At 43.4% G+C, this 26,083-nt stretch overlaps 1 protein-coding gene across 1 annotated transcript in view; it reads left to right on the top strand.

Moving 5' to 3' along the window:
• The window catches only part of ttc27 (tetratricopeptide repeat domain 27), a 215,152-nt gene extending 190,104 nt beyond the window's left edge, over window positions 1–25,048 (top strand). The window contains exons 18-20 of the mRNA XM_078229562.1: window positions 4,085–4,196; window positions 14,588–14,688; window positions 24,810–25,048. Coding sequence (XP_078085688.1) covers window positions 4,085–4,196; window positions 14,588–14,688; window positions 24,810–24,932 — 336 coding nt within the window. The 3' untranslated portion in view covers window positions 24,933–25,048. The remainder of the gene's footprint in view (window positions 1–4,084; window positions 4,197–14,587; window positions 14,689–24,809) is intronic.
• Window positions 25,049–26,083: the final 1,035 nt, after the last annotated feature.

The raw sequence follows: 26,083 nt of genomic DNA, 5'->3' as shown, positions 1-26,083 counted from the left end.
ATCCGGGTGACAGAATTCATAAATGGATATTTTAAGAAATTTAATGGGTGTGCAGTGCCGAATCATATCCTTCTGCAGTTGTTTCAGGGGAAGTGCGGTCGATGGCCCTCATTCAAATCCCTCATCGAGAACACATTAACTTTATAAATTGGGATTTTCTTACCAAAGGATTAGAAAACTCCTGCCACGTAACTGCACCGCGTTTTGCCGCAGACTCCCAGAGGCCTTGGCCCAGACACTCTGATATTTGCAATGCCTGGAGAGTTTACCATACTCAATCATTCACTGCCATGGCCCAAAACAATTTTGGAAGCCTTTGACACTCACTTCCATGCCTCTCCGAAGCACAAAAAGTCTATTCAAATAATTGACAGGAAAAACAGTCCTTTCAGTGAATGAGGAGGCACCATGCTGAGTTCTTTTTCAAAAGCATGTTCGGGATTTACAGTGCTAATAATTTTGCCTTGTTTTAAACTTGCAGGAGCTTTTGGCGGAGTAGGGGAGGCCGGTCCATGCACACTGCCTTTGCACTGCTTATTTGGGTAAAGCCAGACGACATTTTTCGCACTGTGTGCCTTGAGACACTTGATGCATGCACTTTCTCCATTAATACCTAATCCCGTACAGCTCTCCAGCTCAGGATTGGCTGTCGTGTGGAGATTTCTGTCTGCGAAAACCAGGCTCCCCTTGGTGTATCACTTGAGAAAGGCATTTTGCAACAGTGTAGTTGAGGAAAGTACACTATAAATTTAAGGAGAAAACAGCATAGATTTTTTTTCCAATTTGTAAGAAGTGTTGGATAACTTTTGAAAGGGCTCTTTTTCACTCTTTGGGTTGTAAAATTCAGAACAATTAGTAAGCAGGTTGAAGAAGAGTAATAGACTACAAGAGGACAGCCTAATTAATGGGTTCAAAGGTTATCAGAAAGTTTGAGGGCAAAAACATCGGCTGGAATGTTCTGGCCGTTCACGCCCCCCCCACCCCCGTCGCTGCAAATGAGGGCGGGAATTTGGCGCTCAGCCAAATCTTCATTCACTGCTGCGGGACCAGAAAATCCCACTGGCTTGAATGGCCGGAAAATTCCGCCCATCATGTTTCTAACTCTCTGAACCCAGAGGCTGTTTTATTATAAAGGCAAAATACTGTGGATGCTGGAAAACTGAAATAAAGACAGAAAATGCTGGAAAAACTCAGCAGCTCTGGCAGCATCTGTGAAGAGAGAAATGGAGTTAATGTTTCGAGTCCATATGATTTCTTCAGAGCTGTTTTATTCCCTATGACAGTTGTTCATTCCTTAATGTATTCATCTGACATTAATTAAGGCTATATTAGATAGATTTTTGATAGCTAAAGAGAATCAAGTGTAATGTAGTATTGTTGGTGAGGGGGGGGGGGGGGAGATCATGGCAATGGAGTTGAGACCACAACTATATCAGCCATGATCTTATTGATTGACAGAGCAGGCTGGAAGGGCCGAATGGCCTCCTCCTGTTCATAAGTCCTTTGTTCCATTTCCAGCCAGAATTTGCCCTTACTTGCAAGGTACCTGCTTACTGATGACCATAATGAATCAAAGTCCATTCTCACTATATTCAAAAGTTATTTAAGAAGCAGCAACAATGGTCACTTAACTACCAGTGTATAGTATAGTCAGCAGCATATTACCGAGGAAGTACTCTCCCTAATCTAAATCAACAAGTGCTGATAGTTCCAGTATTGCAAATCTGTTACCCTTTGAATAACATTAATAAATGTCACTAGTAATTAAATGTGAAATAGCTTGAATATTTGGATATTTTCTTTGCTTCCAAGTGTTCATGGGTTAAAGAAATACTTCATAATAACAGTATAATTTTTAAAAAATCTTATTGCTATGCTTATTTTTCATACAAATGTAGATTTATAAAATGCACACACATTTCCCTCTCTGGTAATTGTCTGAGGCAGAACCACACTGTTCGCAACTTCAGTGTCATACTTGACCCTGAGATGAGCTTCTGATCACATATCTGCACTGCCGCTAAATCCATCTATTTTCACCTTCAAAATATTGCCAAACTCTGCCCCTTTTCATGCTGATCTTTGCTGAAACCCTGATTTGTGCCTTTGTTATCTCTATCTTTGATTATTCCAAAGAAATTCCTGGCCAGCTTTCACATTCTACCCCCTCGAAATTTCAATTCATCCAAACACTGGTTTGCATTGCTGCCTCACAGCGCCAGGGACCCGGATTCAATTCTAGCCTTGGGTGACTGTGTGGAGTTGCATTTTCTCCTGTGTCTGCATGGGTTTCCTCCAGGTGCTCCGGTTTCCTCCCGCAGTTTGAAAATGTGTAGATTAGGAGGATTGGAGGATAAATGTGTGGGGTTAGGGGGATAGGGCAGGGTGTGGGCCTGGGAAAGATGCTCAGCCAGAGGGTCGGTGCAGACTCAATGGGCTGAATTGACTCCTTCTGCACTGTAGAGATTCTGTGATTCAAACCTCTGCTGCAATTGTCCTAACTTGGATCAGATTCGGGTCACACTTCACCCCTCTGCTGGCTGACCTACACTTGCTCCCAGCAAAGCACCCCCTGGATTTTGAAGTTCTCATCCTTATTTTCAGACTCTTTCCTGATCTCACTCCCCCCACCCCCCTCATGTTTCCCCAATTCTGGCCTTATGAGCATCCCCGATTTTAATCGTTCCACCATTAGTTGGAACTCCCTAAGTTCTGCACTTCCTCGCTAAACCTCTCTCCCTTTTAACTTCGTTTTCCTCAATGGCACTCCATAAAACTGACCTCTTGGAACAAGCTGTTGGTCATCTGTTCTCATGTCTCCTTATGTGGCTCGGTGGCATATTTCCTTTCACAATGTCCATGTATATCACCTTGGAACATTTTATTATGTTGGAGACACATATATATATATATATATACACACACACACACAAGTTGAGTAGTGGTCATTGAGGCATTATTAGAAAACCTATGTTTAACTGTATACTATAATTCCATTATGAGCTGGATGACCTGAGTTTAAATTATTCTAACCTTGACTGGCAAGTGAACTCTGAATATTTTGATTGTGTAAAGTTATTTTGATCATTGTTGATTGGACTACTCCACCGCCCTTAGGCTAAGGGAGATTGGAGTGGCGTTGATGAGAAGAAAAAAGAAGCAACAAAGGCTAATGGTCGATGGATGTTTTTGTAAATAGAAAGCAGTTTCCAGTGGGGTTCCACAGGGCTCCGTGTTGGAGCCCTTGCTGTTTGTTGTATGTATTAATGAGTAAATGTAGGAGGCATGGAAGGGAAATTTGCAGATGACTGGAGAATTGGCCGTGTAGTGAGGAGGATAGCTGAAGGTGGCAGGACAGGTGGGTAAGGTGGTAAAGAAAGCCTGTGGAACACTTCCCTTAATTGGACGAGATCTTGAATACAAAAATAGGGATGTAATGCTGGACTGGTATAAAATGCTGGTTAGGCCACAGCTGGAATCTTGTGTACAACTCTGGTCACCACATTACATGAAGGACATCATTGCTATGGAGAGAGTGCAGAGGAGATTTACAAGAATGTTGCCAGGGCTTAAAACTTGCAGTTTAGAGGAAAGAGTGGATAGGCTGAGGTTGTTTTTATTGGAACAGAGGAGGCTGAGGGGTGACTTAATTGAGGTATCCAAAATTATTAGGGGCCTGGACAGGGTAGACAGGAAAGACTTGTTTCCCCTAGCTGGGGGGTGGGGTTACCAGGGGGCATAGATTTAAGGAAATTGGTAGAAGGAGTAGAGGGGACATGAGGAAAAGCTTTTACACTGAGAGGATAGTGGGCATCTGGAATTCAAGGCCTGAATTGGTGGATGAGGCTTAAACACTCAACTCAATGAAAAGGCACCTGGATCTGTACCTGAAGCGCTGTAACCTGCGAGGCTACAGACCATGTGCTGGAAAGTGGAATTAAAATGAGCGGCGAGCTTCTTTTAATCTCTTTATTTGGCCGGCGCAGACACAATGGTTCTAAGAGAGTAGAGAAGCTATAATGGGGAAAATAAAATAAACATGCTTCCCTCATATGTTGTCTAATGTCTTTCCTTTTATCTGCAGGCACTGCAGTACCTGGTGAAAGCTCATCGATGTGAAACCCAATCCAGTAGCTGGGAAAAGGATATTGCATCTTTCAAAGAAGTAGCAAAAGGAGCGATAGAACTTGCACACGGTAAGTTCTCAATAGTTGTAACTAGCATCTATAATCCTTAATTTTAATGGTCATTCATAATCAGCCCACCTTCTAGGTTCTATTGTCTATGCTGCCCCGTGTAATAGCAAGAAGTGAAAGTGAGGATGTGTTGGAATTTAGTTTAGGTGGTGGCTCTAGGGCTCAATGTTGAGGCCATGACTGTCTGTCAGATAAATGACCTGGGTTTGGGAACTTAATGCCAAGTGATAGACACCACACAGAGAGGCAGTGAAATCGCAGTTCCAAAATTGCAGTGAATTGGATAGAGTAAGTATTCTCATAGAGAACCTCACAGCCAAGCAGGGTTCTCACCAGTACACATTCTAGTTGGAGTTATTGGACAGCTATAAGAAGCTGATGTTTCTTTTCCCCATCCCCTCTTGCAAACAATGTCTGTCATTCGTTACTCAATTACCGCAGTATTTCTGTGTCAATGTAAATAAAAGAATGTAAAAAAAAAACTTCTTTGTTCTACAGTTTAGTCCAAGGATAAGATGAGTTGATAGAATGATACTGCATGGTAGGAGGCCACTCAGCACAAAATACTGACACCGGAATTAACTGAGCTGTTTTTGGTTCTACATTTAATTTGGTTTTATTCTGCTCACACTTAAAAATGAACAGGATTACGACCAGAAATTGTGGAGGGAAGGAGATGAGGTCTGTAGGCCTGGATTCCGATTCTTGTTCCCATGATATCACTGGTAGAGTACTGGGTGTGGCCTTCGGCTGTACATTATTAAAGCAACTTGTATTTATATAGAATCTTTAACATAGTAAAATGTACCAAGGCATTTCATAGGAAATCAAAAAAATTCGACACCAAGCCACATAAAGAGATACGAAGACAAATGACAAAAAGTGATCTGTTTACAGGGAAGTTATGATTCAGAAAGCATACAGAATAGATTTGCGAGGATGCTGCCTTTTATGAGGAAATACAAATGTGAGGAAAGACACTGGAGGCAATCTTACCAAAAAAATTCTAATTGCCGAATGAGCATGAAAATGGGACAGAATTGCGCCCATTTTTTCAGCGAGAGAAAAATTCAAATTTTATGCCACTTAGAGAAAGAAATTAGGCAAAGTGCGATTCGTGCCCGTAGTGGGAGTGGACAAAGTCTATTTACACCGGGAAGCCGGCTGCTGACTGCTAGAGGGTGCCATTGTGGATGCGCATGAACTCCGAGTGCACTGTGTAAAGTGTACACAGTTGGTGCACTGGGAATCTGACACTCCATCCCCTTCCCGATTGTGGCCCCAGGCTCACCAATAATATTTAAAATTAGGTTTAAAGATTTAAATCAGCCTCGTGCCCTTCCTGTGCATGAGGCTGATCGCAGCAGCAACCCAGTGCCGGTATCATCGTGAGAGGCGAGAGACCAGGCGCGAACCCGGTTTTTCGCCTCTCCACTGACTCTCCACGTCGATCGGCCAGTGTGACGAGCTAGTGAGATCGCCCCCTTGGACTTCATTAGAAGCAAACATGTCATAAAGTTGGTTAATACAATGAAATGGACATACCCTGTTTCATTAACTGATCTCAACTGAAGCAGCAGCAAGAGCTCAAGAGGCAGATTTTAGTGCCCCAGGATCTGGCCACATTGTGCATTTGTGATACGTAGCACAATCAAATCAAATTAGGCAAATATATTACACCACCTGAGGTGATAACAACCTTTAATGTCCCATGGCTTTCACAAGAGAATTTAATACTGAGCCACAGGATAAGTTGGCCAAATGCTTGGCCAATGAGGTGGATTTTATTGAATGTCTTGATTTGCGGCACGGTGGCACAGTGGGTTAGCACTGCTGCCTCACAGCGCCAGGGACCCAGGTTCGATTCCCGGCTTGGGTCACTGTCTGTGTGGAGTTTGCATGTTCTCCTCGTGTCTGCGTGGGTTTCCTCCGGGTGCTCCGGTTTCCTCCCACATTCTGAAAGATGTGCTGGTTAGGTGCATTGACCCGAACAGATGCCGGACTGTGGCGACTAGGGGAATTTCACAGTAACTTCATTGCAGTGTTAATGTAAGCCTTACTTGTGACTAATAAATAAACTTTAACTTCTGATTTAGAAAGAATCATAGAAACCCTACAGTGCAGAAAGAGGCCATTCGGCCCATCGAGTCTGCACCGACCACAATCCCACCCAGGCTCTACCCCCATATCCCTACATATTTTACCCGCTAATCCCTCTAATCTACGCATCTCAGGACACTAAGGGACAATTTTTAGCATGGCCAATCCACCTAACCCGCACATCTTTGTGGGAGGAAACCGGAGCACCCGGAGGAAACCCACGCAGACATGAGGAGAATGTGCAAACTCCACACAGTGACCGGAGCCGGGAATCGAACCCAGGTCCCTGGAGCTGTGAAGCAGCAGAGCTAACCACTGTGCTACCGTGCCGCCCATGATTTGATTTATTATTATCACATATATTAGTATACAGTGACAAGTATTGTTTCTTGCGCACTATACAGACAAAGCATACTGTTCATAGAAAAAGAAACGAGAGAGTGCAGAATGTAGTGTTACAGTTATAATTAGGGTGTCGAGAAAGATCAACTTAATGCGAGGTAGGTCTATTGGAAAGTCTGATGGCAGCAGGGAAGAAGCTGTTCTTGAGTCAGTTGGTACGTGACCTCAGACTTTTGTATCTTTTTCCCGATGGAAGAAAGTGGAAGAGAGAATGTCCGGGGTGCACAGGGTCCTTAATTATGCTGGCTGCTTTGCCAAGGCAGCGGGGAGTGCAGACAGAGTCAATGGATGGGAGGCTGGTTTGCGTGATGGACTGGGCAATATTCACAACCTTTTGTAGTTCCTTGCGGTCTTGGTCAGAGCAGGAGCCATACCAAGCTGTGATACAACCAGAAAGAATGCTTTCTATGGTGCATCTATAAAAGTTGGTGAGAGTCGTAGCTGACGTGCCAAATTTCCTTTGTCTTCTGAGAAAGGCATTGGTGGGCTTTCTCAACTATAGTGTCAGCATGGGGGGATCAGGTTGCTGGTGATCTGGACACCTAAAAACTTGAAGCTCTCGACCATTTCTACTTCGTCATAAATGACCAAAGAGGGATAGAGAGATGGAGACACAACGGAAAGAATTCCAGAGCTTAGGGTCTCAGGAGCTGAAAACACGGTGCCTGTGGTGGGGCAATTAAAATCGGAGATGTTCCAGCTTCAGTACTGAAACGGTTCAAGTCAGGCTGGAGGAGTTCACAGAGATGGAGAAGGGGGAGGCCCTGGAGGACTTTGAGAATTTAAAAATTGAGGCTTTGCCCAACTGGGGGGGCAAACTGGGTCAGGACTTGGTGCGATTTAGGATCTGGGCAGCAGAGGTTATGATGATGTTAAGCTGATGGAGGATAGAAGATGGGAGGCCAACCAGGGCAGCATTGGAATGGCCACATCGAGAGGAACCAAAGGCAAGGATGAGGGTTGCTGCAACAGGTGAGCTGAGGCAGAGGCAGATGACTTTAGGGGGTTGGAAATGGGGAGGGCTTGGGTTTTAGATCAATAAATAAAACTTGAGAATCTCAGTGAAGACGGCATCCGTGGAGAGAGAAATAGTGCAAATGTCTCAGGTTGATGACCTTTCATTGGAAGGAATTCAGAACAGTTCTGATGAAAAGTCATCGACCTGAAACATTAAGGCAGTTTCCCTCTCCATAGATGCTGCCTGATCTGCTGAGTATTTCTGCCATTTGCTGTTTTAATTTCAGATTCTCAGTATCAGTACTTTGCCTTCACTAGTTCACTCAGTGAACTAATCTTATTCTTGGAATAAACGCCAAATGAAATTAAATCATAGTACAATTTTTTTTTATTTTGGTGATGCATTGTCGCCATCAGAGAGTTTACCACAGACGTTGCTTGCAGGAGTCATCTGGATTAAATTTTCAAGTTTTTAAATAACTAATTACAAAAATATCCCAACTTTAGAGTGCAGCTATGTTGTCAGTTATTAAAATGTGAAGAATGTGCTTAATGTTGGCAGCGCTGTTCATTTAGCTCATTGTAGATTCCAAGAATCAAACAAGCCCATATTTAAAAACATCATCCTTTGCCATTTCTGCCCGTACTGCTCTCCTCCCGGCATATGGAAGGAGCTTTTCCCCCAGTGACATCCAAGCCCACTCTTCCATCCTACCTGCTCTCCTTCCCCAGTACCTTCCCGTATTAAGTGTATGTCAGTTGGGTGTTAATTGTATTCAAGTGGTAGGGATTAATTTGGGACTCACCCAAAGGTGAATAAAGCTCAGTGTTTCTTTGATCAGAATTGGAAGGGATTTCAGATGCACTGCACACCATCCTGACTTGGAACTATATCACTGACCCTTCCAATCACGGGTTCAAAATCTTGGAACTCCCTTCTTAACAGCACTATGGGTGTATCTATACCATATGAGTCACAGCAGTTTATGAGCGCAGTTCATCGCTACCTTATCGAGGGCAATCAGGGATAGGCAACAATGTTAACCTTGCTAGTGACATTCACAACACATTTGAGAATATGTTTTAAAAAAGGCTTTTAACGAGTTTAGCACTACTGCCTCACAGCACCAGGGACCCGAGTTCAATTCCGGTCTTGGGTGACCGTGACCTTTCGTGTAGAGTTTGCGCGTTCTCCCCGTGTCTGCGTGGGTTTCCTCTGGGTGCTCCAGTTTTCTCCCACACTCCAAAGATGTGCAGGTTAGGTTGATTGGCCATGCTAAATTGCCCTTTAGTGTCAGGGCAGTTAGCAGGGTAAATACATGGGGTTACGAGGATAGGATTGTTATCGGTGCAGGTTTGATGGGCTGAATGGCCTCCTTCTTCACTGTAGGGATTCTATGACCAGAGCTAGGGCAAAGGGCTGGCTGAAAGAAGAGGAGGCTGAAAGTTTGGTTGTTGGTTGGAGGTGAAGGATTTTTAATACGTATTTTTGAATTGAAAAGCTTGTCAGTATAAGAGACCAGGCTCAAGTTCTATCCTTCACTGTGCCGAACAATGTGAATTTCGTCATCCACTGTGAACCCAAATTTTTAAAAATTATTTTCATGGGATGTGAGCATTGCTGGCAAGGCCAGCATTGGTTGTCCATCCCTAATTGCTATCACTGGGTTAGAGGGGGAAGAGAAGTAGAGTTGAGATCACTACTCGATCAGCCATGATCTTATTGAATGACAGAACAGGCTCAAAGGGCTGAATGGCCTACTCCTGCTCCTAAGTCCCACGTTTCTATAACGGAATGGCTTCCTCGGCCATTTCAGAGGGTCATTGAAGAGTCAATCACATTGCTTTGGCCTAGAGTCACACGTAGGCCAGATCAGGTAAAGACTGCAGATTTCCTTCCCTAAAATAGTGAACTAGATGTGTTTTTATGACAATTGATGATAGTTATTTTTTAGTATTCATGGGATGTGGGTGTTACTGGCTTGGCCGGCATTTATTGCCCATCCCTAATTACCCTTGAGAAGGTGGTGGTGAGCTGCCTTCTTGAAGTGCGACAGTGCATGTGGTTTCATGGTCACCATTACTGAGAATAGCTTTTTCAAGATTTTTTATTAATGAATTAATTTTATTAATTTATTAATTGAATTCAAATTCCACCAGTTTCCATGGTGGGAATTGAACCAGATGCAACACCTGCCCTTTCACTAACATCTAGGGCACCGATCACTCATTACAATCGAAACAGCAATTGACTTGTACTTCTTGCACTTATACTATATTCACTGCTCACTATGTGGCCTTTGCTATCTTGGGTAGATAAAGGGTAGCTTGCTTTTCTGAACACCCGTCATTCTAGTCCACAAGAGTAGCACCTCTAGACACGCAGTGTTAATCAAATGCAGTAAAGGCATACTTCAGGGGGTGGGGAAAGTTGTCAATTAGTGCCTGTGATGGGGCGAAGTTTGTCTCTCTTATTCCTGTAACTTCTCTCATTGATTTTTAAAAATTCATTCATGGGACATGGGTGACGCTGGCTGGGCCAGCATTTATTGCCCATCCCTAGTTGCCTGAGGACAGTTGAGAGTCAACCACATTGCTGTGGCTCTGGAGTCACATGTAGGCCAGACCAGGTAAGGATGGCAGATTTCCTTCCCTAAACGACATGAGTGAACCAGATGGGTTTTTTCGACGATGGTCACCAGTAGAAAACAAAAAGGGACGGTCAATAGGGAATTAAAGGTGCTATATTTAAATGCCCGCAGTGTCCGGAACAAGGTAGATGAGCTTGTGGCCCAGATTGTGACTGGCAGGTATGATGTGGTAGGCATCACAGAGACGTGGTTGCAGGGGGTTCAGGACTGGCAGTTAAACATCCAGGGATTCACAACCTATCGAAAAGACAGAGAGGTGGGTAGAGGGGGCGGGGTTGCCTTGTTAATTAGAAATGAAATTAAATCAATAGCACTAAACGACATAGGGTCAGACGATGTGGAGTCTGTGTGGGTAGAGCTGAGGAACCACAAAGGCAAAAAAACCATAATGGGAGTTATGTACAGGCCTCCTGACAGTGGTCAGGACCAGGGGCACAAAATGCACCACGAAATAGAAAGGGCATGTCAGAAAGGCAAGGTCACAGTGATCATGGGGGATTTCAATATGCAGGTGGACTGGGTAAATAATGTTGCCAGTGGACCCAAAGAAAGGGAATTCATTGAATGTTTACAGGATGGCTTTTTGGAACAGCTTGTGATGGAGCCCACGAGGGAACAGGCTATTCTGGACTTAGTGTTATGTAATGAGCCAGACATGATAAAAGATCTTAAAGTAAGGGAACACTTAGGAAGCAGTGATCATAATATGGTAGAATTCAGTCTGCAATTTGAAAGAAGGAAGGCAGAATCAGATGTGAAGGTTCTACAGTTAAATAAAGGTAATTACAGGCGCATGAGGGAGGAACTGACAAAAATCGACTGGAAGCAGAGCCTAGTGGGAAAAACAGTAGAACTGCAATGGCAGGAGTTTCTGGGAGTAATTGAGGACACAGTGCAGAGGTTCATCCCAAACAAAAGAAAGGTTATCAGAGGGGGGATTAGGCAGCCATGGCTGACAAAGGAAGTCAGGGAATGCATCAAGGCAAAAGAGAGAGCCTATAATGTGGCAAAGAGTAGTGGGAAGTCAGAAGATTGGGAAGGCTATAAAAACAAACAGAGGATAACAAAGAGAGAAATAAGGAAGGAGAGGATCAAATATGAAGGTAGGCTAGCCAGTAACATTAGGAATGATAGTAAAAGTTTCTTTAAATACATTAAAAACAAACAGGAGGCAAAAGTAGACATTGGGCCGCTCCAAAATGACGCTGGTAATCTAGTGATGGGAGACAAGGAAATAGCTGAGGAACTTAATAAGTACTTTGCGTCAGTCTTCACAGTAGAAGACATGAGTAATATCCCAACAATTCAGGAAAGTCAGGGGGCAGAGTTGAATATGGTTGCCATCACAAAGGAGAAAGTGCTAGAGAAACTAAAAGGTCTGAAAATTGATAAATCTCCGGGCCCAGATGGGCTACGTCCTAGAGTTCTAAAGGAGATAGCTGAAGAAATAGTGGAGGCGTTAGTTATGATCTTTCAAAAGTCACTGGAGTCAGGGAAAGTCCCAGAGGATTGGAAAATCGCTGTTGTAACCCCACTGTTCAAGAAGGGAACAAGAAAAAAGATGGAAAATTATAGGCCAATTAGCCTAACCTCAGTTGTTGGCAAAATTCTAGAATCCATCGTTAAGGATGAGATTTCTAAATTCTTGGAAGTGCAGGGTCGGATTAAGACAAGTCAGCATGGATTTAGTAAGGGGAGGTCGTGCCTGACAAACCTGTTAGAGTTCTTTGAAGAGATAACAAATAGGTTAGACCAAGGAGAGCCAATGGATGTTATCTATCTTGACTTCCAAAAGGCCTTTGACAAGGTGCCTCACGGGAGACTGCTGAGTAAAATAAGGGCCCATGGTATTCGAGGCAAGGTACTAACATGGATTGACGATTGGCTGTCAGACAGAAGGCAGAGAGTTGGGATAAAAGGTTCTTTCTCAGAATGGCAACCGGTGACAAGTGGTGTCCCGCAGGGTTCAGTGTTGGGGCCACAGCTGTTCTCTTTATATATTAACGATCTAGATGACGGGACTGGGAGCATTCTGGCCAAGTTTGCCGATGATACAAAGATAGGTGGAGGGGCAGGTAGTATTGAGGAGGTGGGGAGGCTGCAGAAAGATTTAGACAGTTTAGGAGAGTGGTCCAAGAAGTGGCTGATGAAATTCAACGTGGGCAAGTGCGAGGTCGTACACTTTGGAAAAAAGAATAGAGGCATGGACTATTTTCTAAACGGTGACAAAATTCATAATGCTAAAGTGCAAAGGGACTTGGGAGTCCTAGTCCAGGATTCTCTAAAGGTAAACTTGCAGGTTGAGTCCGTAATTAAGAAAGCAAATGTAATGTTGTCATTTATCTCAAGAGGCTTGGAATACAAAAGCAGGGATGTACTTCTGAGGCTTTATAAAGCACTGGTTAGGCCCCATTTGGAGTACTGTGAGCAATTTTGGGCCCCACACCTCAGGAAGGACATACTGGCACTGGAGCGGGTCCAGCGGAGATTCACACGGATGATCCCAGGAATGGTAGGCCTGACATACGATGAACGTCTGAGGATCGTGGGATTATATTCATTGGAGTTTAGGAGGTTGAGGGGAGATCTGATAGAAACTTACAAGATAATGAACGGCTTAGATAGGATGGACGTAGGGAAGTTGTTTCCATTAACAGGGGAGACTAGGACACGGGGGCACAGCCTTAGAATAAAAGGGAGTCACTTTAGAACAGAGATGAGGAGAAATTTCTTCAGCCAGAGAGTGGTGGGTCTGTGGAATTCATTGCCACAGAGGGCTGTGGACGCCGAGACGTTGAGCGTCTTCAAGACAGAAATTGATAAATTCTTGATTTCTCGAGGAATTAAGGGCTATGGGGAGAGAGCGGGTAAATGGAGTTGAAATCAACCATGATTGAATGGTGGAGTGGACTCGATGGGCCGAATGGCCTTACTTCCGCTCCTATGTCTTATGGTCTTATAGATTCTTAATTCCAGATATTTTTAATTGAATTCAAATACCACCATCTGCTGTGGTGGGATTCGAACCCGGGCCCCTGAGAACATTAGCTGAGTTTCCGGATGAATAGTCTAGCGGTAATACCACTAGACCATCGCCTCCCCGATAGGAGTGTGTCTCCTTTTAGCTTTGAATATTTTCACTTCTGTCATTTAATCATCTCCTCCTCTCACTTTTGCAGATAACTCATTTTCTTTTCTTGAGTACGCGGTGAATTCGACCCACCTCTTTTCCCTTTCTGCCATCCTCGTTCCGAGCTTCTTAAAATATATATTTCCTAAAGTGTTGTGAGTATCGCTGGCAAGGCCAGCATTATTGCCTATCCCTGATTGCCCTCGAGAAAGTAATGTTGAGCTGCCTTTTTAAACTGTTCAATCCACATGGTGTAGATACACCCATAGTGCTGTTAAGAAGAGAGTTCCAGGGTTTTGATCCAGTGATTGGGAGGGACAGTGATGTAGTTCCAAGTCAGGGTGGTGTGCGGTGAGCAGTATATCTATAATATCCTCCAGTTCTGATCAAAAAAAACATTAAGCTTATTTCTTTCTCTGCAGATGCTGACTGACCTGCTGAGTGTTTCAGTACTTTTATTTGTAGTATTTTCAGGTTTCCAGCATCTGGAAGTTTTGCTCTTTTTAAACAATATCTAAGTGTTATTTGCTAAGATTTACATTTTACACAACATTAAAATGATTTGATTTATTATTCTCACATGTATTAACATACAGTGAAAAGTATTGTTTCTTGCGCGCTATACAGACAAAGCATACCGTTTATAGAGATGGAAACGAGAGAGTGAAGGCATGCTGGGCACAGCTTGCAAGAAGTCGCCTTGCTCCGGCGCCATCTTAAGACTTAGAAAAATAAGTTTTTCCTAAATAGAGTCATAGAAGTTTACAGCATGGAAACAGGCCGTTCGGCCCAACTTGTCCTTGCCGCCCTTTATTTTTTAAAACCCCTAAGATAATCCCAATTGCCCGCATTTGGCCCATATCCCTCTATACCCGTCGTACCCATGTAACTATCTAAATGATTTTTAAAAGACAAAATTGTACCTGCCTCTACTACTACCTCTGGCAGCTTGTTCCAGACACTCACCACCCTCTGTGTGAAAAAATTGCCCCTTTACAAAAACAGAAAAGAAAATAATTTTATTTTCTGTTTTTGAAATGCACCTGGTGTCTTGCTTATTTCTCCAGTATATTTTAATGTTCAGTGGTCGAATGCTATAACTGAAGTTGTGCCTTATGTCTTTTATGTGTGTGTGTCTGTTTTTCACGCAGTGTCAATCAAATGCAGTAAAGGCAAGACCAACCCTCAGGAGGCTCTGCAGATGTTGTCCTCAGCTCGCCTCAGCCTGCGTAGCCTGTCCAGCAGAGCACAGGTAGAACACCACAAAGCCCCTTGATGCTTTTTAATTGCTGAATTATCTTTGCAGCTAACAAAAATAGTGGCGGAGTTTCATCCTATTTGCGCAGCTTGCGTTGCAAGACATTGTAACCTAGGAATGTGTTGCATTCAAATAACATCTGTATTTGTCATCATTTTCATATGAATATACTCCAGTATAGAGAGATGGCAATGCTTCTTGTGTACTTTTCTGTATGTACAATGAAGTTTTCGCATCTGATGTGCATTTGCTGTATCAGGATTTTACGCACCTGAGTGTACCTGATATTGCTATTAAGCTTCAATATTGTTGATTCACTCTTCCTAGTTCCACATAATGCCTGGGTGAGACCGTGGTGCCAATCTTTATATACTTATCTTAATTAGCTGTAGAGGAAGTTTGTTTTGGTGTTCCAAGCCTCTGCCCCCATCCTTAGAACCATAGAAAATTACAGAAACAGGCCTTTTGGCCCTTCTTGTCTGTGCCGAACCATTTTATGCCTAGTCCCACTGAATAGAACCATAGAAAAATTACAGACCTTGTATGGCAGGTCTGTCATATGAAGTGAGACTAAATCGGTTAGGATTATATTCACTGGGTATGGGAGTGAGAGGGGATCTCATAGAAACTCATAAAATTCTAACAGGATTAGACAGGGTAGATTCAGAAAGAATGTTCCCAATGATGGGAGAGTCCAGAACTAGGGGGTCATAGTTTGAGGATAAGGGGTAAACCTTTTAGAACTGAGGTGAGGAGAAATTCCTTCACCCAGAGGATGGTGAATGTGTGGAATTCACTCCCACAGAAAATAGTTGAGGCCAAAATGTTGTGTGACTTCAAGAAGAAATTAGATAGAGCTCTTGGGGCTCAAGGGATATGGGGGGGAAAGTGAATCAGGATTATGAATTTGATGATCAGCCATGATCAAAATGAATGGCGGAGCAGGGTCGAATGGCCTACTGCTGCTTCTAGTTTCTATGTTTCTCAGCCCAGTTTCATCTGTAGCTCTCCAGATGAATTCCCTCAACTTACCTCCTGCTCACCTCAAACTTGTTTTTTTTTCTGGTTTTGTTGAATAATACATCTTGATAAACTGATCCCAAAGAAGGTGCTGAAATTTGGAAACCCCTACATAAGGCGCTTGCTACTTCCTGGCTCACATAGACAAAAAGCAAGAGACTTCACACTATCCACAATCAACCCTTAGTAACTGCGGACTAGCATTGCAATTGCTGCCGATAGTAAAGGTCATGGAATCTTGGTGGATGAGGAACTGATTTAAGATCTTGGCCTTCATAACTTGCGTGTGGTTAGTTTCAGTCCTATTTGTGACATTCCCGAATCTCATGAACAAGAAATAAATCTTTTCTTTTGATGCTCAGCATGAGATTGAAACTATAACCTTCAGTAGGAGGTTATATACCTTGGCCTGATAGAAAAGCCAACCTGTATTGATCAGCTGGTGATCTGAGTTCATCAGAGTGCCCCGTTGTCAAGGTATTGGAAATTGTTTTTTTGTTTTTATCACAATCTTCACTCAGGTCCTTCAAGAATGTGCAGTTTCCTTTTGCTTCTTTTTCATCTTTGTTCGTGACCTACTGAATGGTGATTCTTTTGACTTTCTTTGGATTTTTTTCAACAACTTGTATTCATCAGAGCATAATAAAACGTCCCAAGGTTAAATTAAAACACAAAATTTGACACCAAGCCACTTAGAATCATAGAATCCCTACGGTGCAGAAGCAGGCCATTCGGCCCATCGAGTCTGCATCGACACCAATCCCACCCAGGCCCTATCCCCACTTAGTTACCCTGCTAATCCCTCTAACCTATCAAATCCCAGAGCATTAAAGATTAATTTAGCATATCCAATCAACCTAACCTGCACATTTTTGGACTGTGGGAGGAAACTGGAGCACCCGGAGGAAACCCACGCAGACACGGGGAGAACAGGCAGACTCCACACAGACAATGACCCGAGCTGGGAATCGAACCCGGGTGGATTTTAGGGCAGATGGCCAAAAACATGGTCAAAGACCTAGATTTTAAGAAACATTTTAAAGGAAGAAAGAGAGGCATAGAGAGATTTAGAGAGGGAATTCCAGAGCTTAGAACCCAGGCAGCTGAAGGCATGACCACAAATTGTGGAGCAATTAAAATGGGGGGTGCTCAAAAAGCTAGAGTTAATTCATTTATTATTTATTTATTAGTGTCACAAGTAGGCTGAGATTAACACTGCAATGAAGTTACTATGAAAATCCCCTAGTCGCCACACTCTGGCACCTGTTTGGGTACACTGAGGGAGAATTTAGCATGATCAATGCACCTAACCAGCATGGCTTTCTGACTGTGGGAGGAAACCAGAGCACCCGGAGGAAACCCACGCAGACACGGGGAGAATGTGCAGACTCCACAATGTCAGTGACCCAAGCTGGGAATTGAACTCGGGTCCTTGACGCTGTGAGGCAGCAGTGATAACCACTGTGCCGCCATGCTGATATCTCAGATATTGCTGAACAACATGGGGCCTCAACCTTTATCACAGTTTCTCAAAATAGAAAAATCACTGATATTACCCATCTCCCACAATTCTTTAACGGTCCCAAGCACTTGCAAATACTTAACAAGCTGGTTTGGGAATCATGATGGATTTACATTGGGGAGAACAAATGGAAGAAAGATGGAGATCATCAAGTTAGCTCAACCCTAGTTTGTCCTCTTCAGAAACTGCACTGTTTTGCAAAACCTATATCACACCTTGGATGGAAAATGGTAAACCTGTTCGACAGGCTTCAGAAAACATCCATCTTGCTCCTGGGTTACGATCTCCAAAATCTATTGAGGTGACAGACAAGGAGACCAGCCTTTGATTTGATTTGATTTATTATTGTCGCATGTATTGGGACACAGTGAAAAGTATTTGTTTCTTGTGTGCTATACAAGCAAAGCATACCATTCATAGAGAAGGAAAGGAGAGAGTGCAGAATGTAGTGTTACAGTCATAGCTAGGGTGTAGAGAAAGATCAACTTAATGCGAGGTAGGTCCATTCGAAAGTCTGATGGCAGCAGGGAAGAAGCTGTTCTTGAGTCAGTTGGTACGTGACCTCAGACTTTTGTATCTTTTTCCCGACAAAAGAAGGTGGAAGAGAGAATGTCCAGGATGCATGGGGTCCTTCATTATGCTGGGCTGCTTTGCCGAGGCAGCAGGAAGTGTAGACAGAGTCAATGGATGGGAGGCTGGTTTGCGTGATGGATGGGGCTACATTCACGACCTTTTGTAGTTTCTTGCGGTCTTGAGCAGAGCTGGAGCCATACCAAGCTGTGATACAACCAGAAAGAATGCTTTCCACGGTGCATCTGTGAAAGTTGGTGAGAACCTCTGGACTATTGCAGTGTTGTGGCTGAGCTATCAGTCCTTTCTGAGATGTGAGTAATGTAATTTGAATTACAAACTCTAAACCAGACTGTCACTTATATGCCAAGAATATAAGAGCTACTGTACTAAGAAGCCAGCACTGGATACCAATGATAATGTTTCATGCGTCACTTCCAGGTCAAGAATATCTTTTTCCCATGTGATGATATTATTTAGAAGTTGGAATATAAAAATAATCATACGTTCAGGAATCCAGGTTGCAGGGATCTGACTGATATCACAGTTCAGCTTCTCGATGGCCTCATCTGCCCTCAAAGCCTCGATTCATGAGATATCCATTCTTCTTAACACCTTCCACACACTGTGTCACACAATGATGTTACCTTTCAAAACCATGTCAGTGACGTCAATATCATTAACAAGAAGTTGTGGCACCAGTAGATTTTTCATTATATTAGCAGGTTGTCCAGGTTGAAAGGATTTGTGTGATGCCAGATTGGAATGTCAGGCACTTTTCACCTGATACTGGATCCAGCACTGGTGCATGTTAGACAAGTTGATAGCTTGGAAACCAGTGACGTTATTTTAGAGTTCAGTGAAGGAAATTTGTCTTCAGTTTTTCTTTGTGAGTCCAACATAAATTTCCACAACTGTAAATTGGTTGTTTGATTTTCACTTAAAACGCATAGCCCCATTTCTGAATTGCCAATTGTGTAGGAAATCTCTGATAGTGCCTAAACAGATGAAACAGCTTTGAAAGTCTGTGCTACCATTTTGGAAAGCAGTGATGAAAGTCTGTGTTGAGTGCAATAAAATGTTGGTTAACCTTCACCCAGTCCAATTTCAAAGAACACATTTACAAACTAGTTTCTGAAACGCCATTGCTATAATCTCAATTGTGCTTGAAAATCAAGAGTTATGACGTTACTAAAGATACTATAAACCCAGCAAACAAAGACAATTTCAATCACTGGCTGAGTGTGCATCTGCAGTCACCATCCACATTGCCACTTTCCATCGCACTGGTGCTGCATAGAATCAATCATAGAATCCCTACAGTACAGAAAGAGGCCATTCAGCCCATTGAGCCTGAGCCAACAACAATCCGACCCAGGCTCTATCCCTGGAACCCCATGTATTTACCCTGCTAATCTCCCTGACACCAAGGGACAATTTACCATGGCCAGTCAACCTAACCTACACATCTTCTGGGGAGATGTAGCGTTACAGTTTTTAAACAATTTTAAGGCATAATTATGATCCTGAAGTCATATCACAAGTTGGAACAGAACCTGTACAATGCAATGCAGCTGCTGTGTTCCCCTATTGAGATTGGAGCCACACTAAATATTTTCCTTCTGGAGACCTCTAAGGTACAGTATAACCCCATAGCAGAGATGTGATTATTCCTAAATCTGGGTGTATTAGATACACATAGGTATGCAATCCTCCCACCTACCTAAGTGGGAGCCATTCTTGATCTTCCCTCCACTGATTTACATCAATGAAAAGAATCCCATGTGGACTGGAGTTTTTTTTTCCTTTCTGGCTGATCTTTCTCTGTATCCTGTGTACGATCAATCCAATCTGAATCAGTCCAAACATCTGCACTGTTTCTCCATTGTAGTAACCTAAACTGCACCGTCTCCAAGAGATGGTCTGACATCAGTTTGATGTTGAATTGGCTGCCTCTGTATAAATGTAGCTGGTGCAGTGGCTGTATCTGTGTATTCCTGTTTGTGTGGTTAAGCATTTTCCTGTATTGCCAGGTGTCTTTTTTTGTAAACAATAGAAATGTCAAAGAAGCTTTTTCAGCGTGACATGGAATAGAAAACCTTTCAGTGAAATTTGCCACACACACATCTGGCTGCTGCCATAGCATTTACACACACTGGCCGGAATTCTCCCATCCTGCCCACCACAGGAATTGTAGCGGGAGGGGGTGGGCCGGACCATGTAAAGGTCCATTGACCTCGGGCGAGAGTCTCCAGTTTTGAGGCGAGTGTGGCCAAAGAATCCCGACCATTGTGTCCCAACCCTACTATTTCCAGTGTAAGTGATCACTATAATGGGATGATTTTCAGTGCAGTTTTGACCTCTGTACACAACAGCCACTGCTTTGGGTCATGATGCTTGGCATGGCCTGGATTGAGAGCTGAGTGGAGTAACTTTACTTCGCAATCTATAGCCCTGAGTGCCAGCATTGTAATCCCCATTTCTCCGATGAAATGTCTGTCTCTCTCTTTAATCAAGAGCACAAAGTCCTAAAGTCTGTCGCTCCTCATTCCTCAGTGGTTTTCACTGCCAGTCAAACAGTGCCACAGGAGAAAATACTAACCGTCCCCCAGTGTTCATCTGGACAGGGTGAAAGCCATAAATAGTCAGCAATAAGTAAAGGGTATTTTATTAGTGTCACAAGTAGGCTTACATTAACACTGCAATGAAGTTACTGTGAAAATCCCCGAGTCGCCACACTCTGGCGCCTGTTCGGGTACACTGAGGGAGAATTTAGCACCTAACCAGCACGCCTTTCGGACTGTGGGAGGAAACCGGAGCACCCGAAGGAAACCCACACACACACAGGGAGAATGTGCAGACTCCGCACAAACAGTGACCCAAGCTGGGAATCGAACTCGGATCCCTGGCACCGTGAGGCAGCAGTGCCAACCACTGTGCCAGCGTGCCGTAGGCTATGTTTCAAACCTGAGGAGGTAAGCACGTTTTTAACAGAAAGCTATCCGGCACATCTACACTTTGAGGTCCTCTGAAGGAAGTATCGTGGAAGTTTTTAATGATGACTGAGTCTCCTGGGATAAACATTCAGATGAGCAAACCTAATTGGAAACCAGTTTCACAGTAGGAAATAAAAGCTGAAGGTTAAAGCAGTAGCCAGCTGCAGGGGGCTGCTCCACTCTGCTTTGCAATTTGTTTCATCAATTAATTAAGAGAGGGGATTTCCACCAGTGGTATAAAATGTAATGCTGATACCATCTCATTAGTGCCATGTCAAGGGATTTGGATAAACAATTTGAATGAGCTGAAGGGAACAGATCGAGCTTAATGTGGAGCAGATAGAAACTAATACACAGGATAAAGAGAAATTCAATTTCCCAATCTGCAAATGGTTGTTATCGGCAAAGGCATCCAGTGGGTGGAGGGAATAATATACCTTTATATCATCTTGCTGATGAAGCTACGTTTGAAATATTTTAGACATCCTAGTGGCAGGAAGCTAAGACAAGGGGACATGGATATGAGAAATTCGGGGCAGAGAATGGGAGCAACTTTTACACAATGAGTTGTGAGGCTGTAGAAAGCGCTGTGGCACAGCGGTTAGCACTGCTGCCCCACAGTGCCAGGGACCCAGGTACGATTCCCGGCTTGGGTCACTGTCTGTGCGGAGTCTGCTCGTTCTCCCCGTGTCTGCGTGGGTTTCCTCCGGGTGCTCCGGTTTTCCTCCCACAGTCCAGAGGTGTGCGGGTTAGGTGGATTGGCCATGCTAAATTGACCCTTAGTGTCAGGGGGAGTAGCTAGGGTAAATGCATGGGGTTATGGGGATAGGGCCTGGGTGGGATTGTGGTCGGTGCAGATTCGATGGGCCGAATGGCTTCCTTCTACACTGTACGATTCTATGATTCATCTTGTTAACCTCTTGTTAATATGTCAAACTATGTAGTATGTTTGCAGTCTTCTCGGAATAAGGAAGAAATGGCTAACCATGTCGTACAAAGTAGGTATTCCAAAGCCCAGTATGTTGTTGGTTCTGGGATTGAGAGGTTGAACATTGGCTGGCTTGTTTGATTTCCCTATACCATGGGTCCTAAACCTTGGTTCCACTGCTTTGAAGTTGACTGGAGCCCGTCCTCTTTCCCAGAAAGATTGGGAAGTTCAGATATATCTCAGTTTGCGCTATTCTCCCTTACATCTGGTTATAGAATTCATAGAACCTTTGGAGCAAGGGGGCAACAGTCCACCCTCATTACAATCGGGGAGATGAGGGGGAGGGGAGTTATTGTTTAAAAAGTAATAATTAAATTGGTCCCATTCTTATCAAAGGGTTAAAATTACCCCATAAATTTCTCTGTTGTTTGGAAACAAAATGTCTTCATTGAATTTTTTTCCCATTTGGTCACAAAGGAAACTATTGTGGTTAATATTGACACATTTATTGTCTTGCATATTACAGGAGCATTTTACAAGCTAGTTCAGAAGCACATCTGTTTTACAAATGGGGAGTACTGCCAGGATAGCCTATTTTAACCAAATGTTCATCTTTCTTCCCCTCCCCAAGAGAACAGCTTTTGTAACAATTGTTCCTCAACTTGCAATGTCTTTAAAAGCAAAGCTTCCTTTCCTTTTTTCTCAAATGTTCTTTTATTTATCTACTTTTTACTCTTTTTTTGTCTTCCTCCTTCGCCTGAATTAAGTCACTTTTGCAAGGGTACTATTCCATGGACACCTCCAGCCCTCAAGTGATTCAGAGGTGCTTCAGTAGTGTGGCTTTGATACACCACGGCATTTACCCACCTAGTCTTTGGTTCGTTACTGGTTCTCATCATTTCCTGCTTCATAACAGAATTGAATCTGTACTTAAAATTGCAACCGGCTTCAGGTATTTCTTCTTGAGAAAGACCCCTAATCAAGGAGCTTCTTAGGATTATGTTTGATCTTCTGATGGTGGGGCTGCCAAAGCAGCTGCTCATGGACAACTGTCTGCAGGGTTCAGCAGAATACTTGTAGTCCTGTGTGCTGTGTAGTACAGGTTAGAAATGTGGGCTCTTTTGTCTGTACCCACCCACTATTCTCCTTCGTGGTATTGGCAGTCAAGGCTCGGCCTATCAGTTTGAAGCTTTATTGTGTAAATTAATCTTCATTTTACTTCCGAATCATCATTGGGAAACTGATGCGCTCCCTCCCCAACGTGTCAGTAACTACTTTCCACTGGTCCTCATTATAACTCAGTGTGGAACAAATGCTCGACTTTTTATAGAACATGGACTGATAAACATTTGTGACGCAATCCACTCTGATCCACATCAGTTTCAAGAACAACAAAATTAGAAACCATCTGGAGGGAAATAATTCAACCAGGATTGATTTTACACCGAACTTTGGATACTGAGAGTTTAAAGTTCACTTTTCCGTGTGTGTGCATGCCTGTGGTGTGCGCGCACGCGCGTGTGTGTGCTTGTGCGTGCGTGTGTGTGCTTGTGCGTGCACGTGTGTGCATGTGTGCGCGTGTGTGTGTGTGCGCGCGTCTGTGGATGTGTGCGAGTCTGTGTGTGTGTACGTGTGCGAGACCCCATAAGTCATCGCAGTCTCTGCTCTTCTGAGCCATGTTATCAATGGGTTTCCTCCACCCGCATTTTCCACGTGGTTCACTCTGTAATAGGGGCATCTTTTCAACTCCTCCATTTTCATCTATCTGAATAGAGTCATGGAGTCATTGAAGTATACAGCACAGAAAAAGGCCCTTCGGCCCATCATGTCTGTGCCGGTCAAAGACAAACGACCAAACTACTGAACACCGGGTTAAAAATGCTCTTCTTTTCCCCCTCTAGTTATCTGTGCCATGTAATGGTTAGCTACGCAGCAGAGACTGAGCATCAAGTTGCTCCAATTGTGACCATCCCCACTATAGATTCGTTACCTTTTCAGAATTGTCGACAGTGTTGAGACGAGCGCTGTACAGACTAGCAATACAGAAAAGAAACATTGCTGGCTCCCAGAGTCCTGCTCGGGGCCCCGTCCTGCTCACTACCAGGCTCCAAACATGCAGATTGGTAGCGATACCTCCAGCAGGTGCTGTTTGGCTTTGACACTGACCATTCAGTTTGATGGTGACAGGGAGGAAAGTCCTTACTTTGCTGCCTCAATTATGCTTCAGAATAATTCACCTAAATCCTCTTTTATCAGTTCAGGGTGAGGTGCTTTATAAATGCAGTTCCGACAACAAGAACAGTAGGTTATTTACTCTCCAGGGGTTTACTTCAGTTTCAGCCTTGCAAACATCTTGGGTGGCCTCGCTCGGGTGAGATCATAAAATCCCACCCGAGGCCAACGTTTTAGGAACCTCGCCCACCCTGGGAGCTGGTAAGGTTTCAGCTCTTGTGTCAGCAAGACCTTTAAGCTCAAACGTGCAGAGTTTTTGTGCATTTGTGACAAGGTTATAGGAAAGCAGACACTGCCTGACCCGTTGAGTATTTCCTGCAATTTCTGTTCTCGTTTTAGATTTCCAGCCGCTGCGCAGTTTTGCTTTTGTATTTGTGACTAAACGAAGTTGGGGATGCCAGCGTTTTTAGGTGTGAATATTGTGAAGCATTGTCGCATTGCTTGTGCTGGAGATGCTTATCATTTACCTAGTAAAGATGTAACGGGAGTAAGTTTTTTACCATCTGAATGGGTCAACAGTGAAAGCAAGACTCGGTTTGCAAACAGATTGGATTATTCAAGTAACACATTTTCAGATGTATCAGTTTTAAGCATCAACATTTATTTAAAACCCCAGCTGTGGTGCTGGCTGATAGCTGCTTGGCAATGCAGCATTGGTGAAATTTAACGCTGCTTCCTAATTGTAACTAATACTGGTGTTTGTAAGGAGCAAAGATTCTAAGCTCGATTAGAAATAGCTGCTCAATAAAAAGATGTGGCGGCCGACATGAGGACAATAAACTGGCCCTTAAATTTCTGTTGTTTCCTCCCCCCCACCCACCCCCGTTTTGGACCTTACCTGTTGCAGCAACTCTACACTGACGTTATTACGGGTGAAATACAGATCGAGTTAGCCGACGAGAAAACCACAATGGACAACTTGATCCTGGAGCTTCAAGACCTCAGCAACCAGCTGCGGAACCAGTCATGAGGGAGAGGAAGAACTCAGTTTCCCATCGAGATACCGGGGATTCTCGATAACACCCTGTAATGAGTTGTTGCGCCGGATGTATGTTAATAATCAATAAAATATTCATTTTATACACATTGCTGTTCGGGCGGCACTTTGTCCCTGTTTACGTCTTTCTGAGGTATTTTGTATTGTTCACTTTTTTAATTCAGGTGATTTAAGAATGGAATTGCCTCGTGTCAAACTTCTGACAGGATTGTTGGATGATTTTTTTTTCAATGTGCTTTCCAGAAAATTCTTAAAGTCCTGTCTTGTCCAGAAAGTGCAAAAGGAAGAATGAGCTTGCATTTATATGGTGCCTTATCGCATCACCAGGCATCCTCAAACTCAACAACCATTGGATATCCCGCCTTGATGTTCGGGCGCTATCATATAAACATAACGAGGAACCTTACTTCCTTCAGATGTTGAGTTGCCTCCTTTATGGTTGAGATTTTGATCCATTTTATTTCATTTTTGGGGCAGTGTAGAATTCAAAATCAAATATAATGGAGATTACAATGAAGTAACAAAGTAATCAAAAAGGTTGCGTTGTAACTTGACTATCATGGCAGAGGGATGATGGAACCACATGCGTTACCAGCCCTGCACTAGGGAGTGGAGGTGCGTGACATGGGGAAAAGAGGTTGCAAACTGCCACAACAACTTGCTATAATATAGCACCTTTAACCTAGCAAAATTCCTTAAATTGGCCGCAAACCGAGCTTTTCAATGAAAAGATGTGACAATTGAGAGCAAAGTTTGGCATTTAGGAGAGAAAGCTTCCTCTAAATGGTGGAGTTTTATTAAATCAACTGCTTTAATCCATTATCCTATCCAATGCGACAGCTGCACACTGTAGAAAGCAAGGGCTGAATTTTGCTTTCACCTCAGGAGTCGGTTTTCTCATGAATGTTTCTGGAGTCTTCATGTCCAATCATTAGAAGCAATAATAGGCGTGTTACTTTAGTGCAATCCACAGATGTGTCCTGTAAAGGATTGCTATTATTTTCTTTCTGAACTCACGGGTATTTTTAGCCGGTCTCTGGGGAGAGTTGGATGTCAGGTTAAACAAATTGCTGTTAAAATGATAATCTCAAACTGCTCTGCTGTCTTAAAGGAAATCCCATTAT

Source organism: Mustelus asterias, chromosome 15 (assembly GCF_964213995.1).
Source record: "Mustelus asterias chromosome 15, sMusAst1.hap1.1, whole genome shotgun sequence".
Lineage (NCBI taxonomy): Eukaryota > Metazoa > Chordata > Chondrichthyes > Carcharhiniformes > Triakidae > Mustelus > Mustelus asterias.
The sequence above is the reverse complement of the archived record's forward strand: the minus strand, read 5'-3'. Positions and strand labels throughout refer to the sequence as shown.